This window comes from Phoenix dactylifera, chromosome 2 (assembly GCF_051530095.1).
Source record: "Phoenix dactylifera cultivar Ajwa chromosome 2, Ajwa_hap1_PhDact_Kaust_v1.1, whole genome shotgun sequence".
NCBI lineage: Eukaryota > Viridiplantae > Streptophyta > Magnoliopsida > Arecales > Arecaceae > Phoenix > Phoenix dactylifera.
The window spans coordinates 42,181,826-42,186,735 of NC_143191.1; the positions used below are offsets into that span (position 1 = coordinate 42,181,826).

The window sequence follows — 4,910 nt, forward strand, 5'->3', positions numbered from 1 at the left end:
GTGCGTCGAATGCAGAGTTGTTGCAACGACCAGTCACTGTCTCAACGACCAATTGCTAGGGCTGTCAGTCCCTATCGGCACGCGTCAATTGGTTCCTCGGTCAGAGGCGAAGTTATTCCCCTCAGACGCTTGGTTCCTCGGTCGAAGGCGAAGTTGCCTACCTTGGTCGATTAGCTCCTCGGTCGGAGGTGAAGTTGCCTACTTCGATCTGTATCGAGGTCGTCGAGGTCGATCTAATTTGAGATCAAGGTGTCTAATATTTTCTCTATCGCTCCTCATTGTGGTATCGACTCTATTACTAATGAGGGTGTTGGTGGCGACGGATTAGCTCTTCTACTCGCAGCTTCACAACCACTTCATCAGGAGGAGAAGATAGGATTCATAAGAAAGATGGAGACAAGAGGTCGGAATATGATATAATTTCTATATGTCATATAGTAGATTTCTTTGATATGTTTATATAGCTTTTAGAAAACATAATCATTTTTGTTTAAAGTTGCCAATATGCCATTCCAATTAGGGGCAGGATGCAATCAATGCTACCAATTTCTTAGAGTTCCAAATTTTTTTCCCTTTTGTTAGGTGGGAATATTAAGTCAGAACACGGTTCCTAATAAGAGTAGAACCTATATATATGTCAAGTCACGCCTCAAACACACCTCTAGAGCTGGGCACGTGACACAATCGCACATTTCCTAGAACAAGTGTATGAGTATGTAAAAGCCCGTGTTGGCGTGTGTTTATTATTGCATTGGTTCTATTAAAGAGATCGTATGTGAGAACCCGTATAAGAGTATATTTAGGCTCATATGAGTCATACCAAGTAGATCTTAAATATTTATATAGGGTCAAGGAATTTAAATATCATATTGCGGCTAATTTTTTTGGATCAAGGTCAAAAGATTTCAAAGTAGCTTCGGTCCATATTCATATAGACTAGAGGATAATGCAGCATGTGCCATTTTAAACTAATGATGAAGTTTGGTGAAAATATATAAGAGTTTGTTTAGGGATGTGTTTAGTCTCACATAGGTTATGCATTGTTTAGATATTGGATATTTATATAGGACCAAAAAATATAAATAATATCTTTTGATTATTTTTTTGGATGAGGTTTTAAGTTGTAGAGATCAAATAAGAGGAGAATTTGATAGAATTTTCCGAGCAAATTGTAAATGACTTGAAATATTGAGAAAATTTTGGTGCTGAAGATATAGATTTTAAGGGATGAAACCAACTGGCAAAAGGACTAAAAAAAAAGAAGCAAACCAACAAAAGAAGAGATATGTTGTTGTAAATATTGGGTTACAAAGACACCGTGCTTTATAGTTTGGGTGAAATATAAAGAAGATGTGTAACCAGATACATTGAAGTTTTATAAGACTATAGTACGACCAAAGTAGTTATTGGATTTCTCCTTTCCCTTTTCCCTGAAGTTTAAATATCCTCAGGAAAATCATGAATCACAACACCATTGTTTACTACTATAAAAATCATATATAGGTACACTCTAACGGAATTTTCCGGGAGTTTCGGAGAGAAGGCTAAAGACCCACCACGCTGCCAACTCCAATTCCGTTACTACTCTTGAAAAAAAAAAAAATACAAGAAAGAAAGTCAAGATAAACTTAAATTTAAGAACTTGCGAAGTTATCCAAAGCCCTAGCGTTCCATCCTGAGGTGTGAGCCGGCTTCGTTCGACCTTATCCAGACCACCAACGGCTAAGATTTAGCCATCAAAATATCTCTACGATGGATATGAGTAGACTTGTAACTACAATTTTCTACCTAATTCTATTCCAACTTTCCTAGCTACTTCCCTATAAATTTCTCCCCCAAGTCTATCCTTCGTCCTCACCTCCTCTTTTTCAACGCAACCTTTCTCTTCTTCAATTTTTTCCTCTCCTCCTCCTCCTCCTCCTCCTCCTCGTCCTCCTCCTCCTCGTCCACTTCTAACGGGAGATCTTTCTTTAATCCGGCGCAATGGTGGACGTTGTTGTGGCACCTGCAGGTGGAAGCCGGGATTACCCGGGAAAGATGACGTTCTACGTCTTCTTCGCCTGTCTCATTGCGGCTACTGGGGGTCTCATCTTTGGCTACGATGTCGGGATTTCTGGTATGTCTCTTTCGCTGCTTGTTCCATCTTCTTTGTTTGTATTCTGTTTTAGGAGTTGTGCTGATTTCTGGTATGGCTCGGTGATTGGCTTTTTTTCTTGTCTGTTTGGCTGGAATTAAGGGGGAGTTACATCGATGGACTCGTTTCTGGAGAAGTTCTTTCCAGCGGTGCATAGGAAGGAACTCGATACGGTGAGCACCAATCAGTATTGCAAGTTCAATAGCCAGCTCCTCACCGCCTTCACCTCATCCCTGTACCTGGCTGCACTCGTTTCCTCCCTGTTCGCGTCCACCATGACAAGAAAGCTTGGGAGAAAGTGGTCCATGTTCAGCGGTGGTGCCACCTTTCTTGTTGGTGCCACCCTCAATGGCGCTGCTGTGAATGTTGCGATGCTTATCCTTGGCCGTCTCCTTCTCGGCATCGGTATTGGATTTGCCAGTCAGGTAAAACCTAAGAGAATCATCATTAAAATTAAGGTTGAAGCCATCCGGGTTTATATATCAATATAAGATATGTTAATGTACGTACTTGATCATGATCTGATATAAACATATTCTTTTTTCTTTTAGTCTGTCCCTCTCTATCTCTCAGAGATGGCGCCTGCACGTCTCCGCGGCATGCTTAACATCGGCTTCCAACTCATGATCACCATTGGCATCTTTGTGGCTAACGTTATTAACTATGGCAGCGACAAGATTAAGGGAGGATGGGGATGGCGCGTCAGCCTGGCACTTGCAGCCGTTCCTGGTGCTATTATTGCCATTGGCGCGCTGAAGCTGCCTGATACCCCAAACTCTCTCATTGAGCGCGGCCATGGTGAGGAGGCCAAGGCCATGCTTCGCAAGATTCGCGGGACCACTGACATCGACGCAGAGTATGAGGACCTCGTGGTGGCCAGCAACCAGTCGAGGAGGGTCAAGCACCCCTTCGCCAACATAAGGATGCGCAAGTACAGGCCTCAGTTGACGATGGCCATCCTCATCCCCTTCTTCCAGCAGTTGACCGGCATCAACGTTGTCATGTTCTATTCCCCTGTGCTCTTCAAGACCATTGGATTTGGCAGCAGCGCCTCCCTTATGTCAGCAGTTATCACCGGTCTCGTCAATGTTATTGCCACCTTCGTCTCCATCTTCACGGTTGATAAACTCGGTAGGCGGAAGCTCTTACTAGAGGGAGGAATTCAGATGTTCGTCGCTCAGGTACGATCGGATCTAGTAATACATATACCACCCAAACTCTCCCCACCCTGAAACCTATCTTGCTCTTACTAGAACGGTGTTCATGAATGCAGATTGTGCTGGCCATACTAATTGGGATAAAGTTCGGGACGAGCGGGGTGGCAACCCTATCAAAGACTTACGCTATGTTTGTGGTGGTATTCATCTGCATCTACGTTGCAGGGTTTGCATGGTCATGGGGCCCGTTGGGGTGGTTGGTCCCCAGCGAGATCTTCCCGTTGGAGATTCGATCAGCCGGACAAAGCATAAACGTAGCAGTGAACATGTTGTTGACCTTCGCCATCGCCCAAGTCTTCCTTCCCATGCTTTGCCACTTGAAGTTCGGCCTCTTCTTCTTCTTTGCTGGTTGGATGTTTATCATGACCATCTTCGTTGCTTTCTTCGTTCCTGAGACCAAGAATGTGCCCATTGAAGAGATGATCCTTGTCTGGAAGAAGCACTGGTTCTGGGGCAACTTCGTAGCTGATGAAGATACCAACATTGAGGAACTCGAGATGGGGGGGCCTTCAAAGGGCATCCCCGTTGCACCACAGAATTAATCATCAACTTGAGAATTGTGTTAGGCCTGCCGTACCCAAGGAGACGCATGGGTATCTTATTTTCGACCCCATTCATCTCATTCAAGATAGATTAAGAAGACGCATGAAGAGGAAAAAAGAAAATAGGTTAGATTGGTTGCCCTGTCTAGTTCATAGTTTTAAGTTTCTTTTTGTTGTCATTAGTTGAAAACTATTTAGTCTTGTGAGTGGCTGTTTCATCGGGCTGCACTGACCTAATATTCAGCCAGTGTCATAGTTTTCTTCTTTTTGTGGAAGTCATGGTTAATTCTTTCAATAGTGTCAATGGGCTTGCAAAGTATTGCCGACGTATATCTGATCTCTTGGTTTCATTTCCAGTTATTGGTTAAAATTGAGGGAGCGCTAATTCCATGTGACCTGATTTCCCGAGCGACGGCCGCACATCTGTAGGATTTAACCCCACAGAACATCCAAGGGCAGCCTTGTGATTTATCTAGATTCATGACACTGCAAACTCAGTAAAACAAATAATCTAAAGTATTTATTCAAAAAAAATAGTCCACAACCACTAATAATAATGATTAAACATACATCGAAATCAAATTATTCTAAGAAATACGAACCAAATATTTTCTAAATTCTAAGCCCCTCACTGCTCGATCTCAAGTCCCATCTGCTCTCAAAAAATAAATTAGAAGAGAGGTAATTATGAGCTTTATGATCCAGTAAATTACCAAAATCTCTAGTTTGATTAAATATAATGTACGAGAAATCTAAATTTTCAATTTGTATGATTTTCCATAAATAACAAGATGCCAATGAATATATGAAACATATTACATCTATCAATATAGATTTTAAGATATATAATGCATTTGGCTAAAATAAATTTTTCAAAACAAACATTGGTGGACCATCCACTCTCATTCTTCTATTCTTTATGGCTATGGCCATGATCAACCCGTAGCAAACCTCGTAAGAGACTAGATTTTCACTACAACATGCCATCCATAAGTTGTACGCTAATAACTGCCCGCT

General features: G+C 42.1%; 1 protein-coding gene across 1 annotated transcript; it reads left to right on the plus strand.

Moving 5' to 3' along the window:
• Window positions 1-1,710: 1,710 nt before the first annotated feature.
• On the plus strand, window positions 1,711-4,303 carry LOC103712734 (sugar transport protein MST6-like). Its single transcript, XM_026806795.4, has 4 exons — window positions 1,711-2,116; window positions 2,237-2,559; window positions 2,686-3,315; window positions 3,408-4,303. Exons 1-4 carry the CDS (start codon window positions 1,984-1,986, stop codon window positions 3,891-3,893), a joined length of 1,572 nt encoding a protein of 523 aa, XP_026662596.3. The 5' UTR covers window positions 1,711-1,983; the 3' UTR covers window positions 3,894-4,303.
• Window positions 4,304-4,910: the final 607 nt, after the last annotated feature.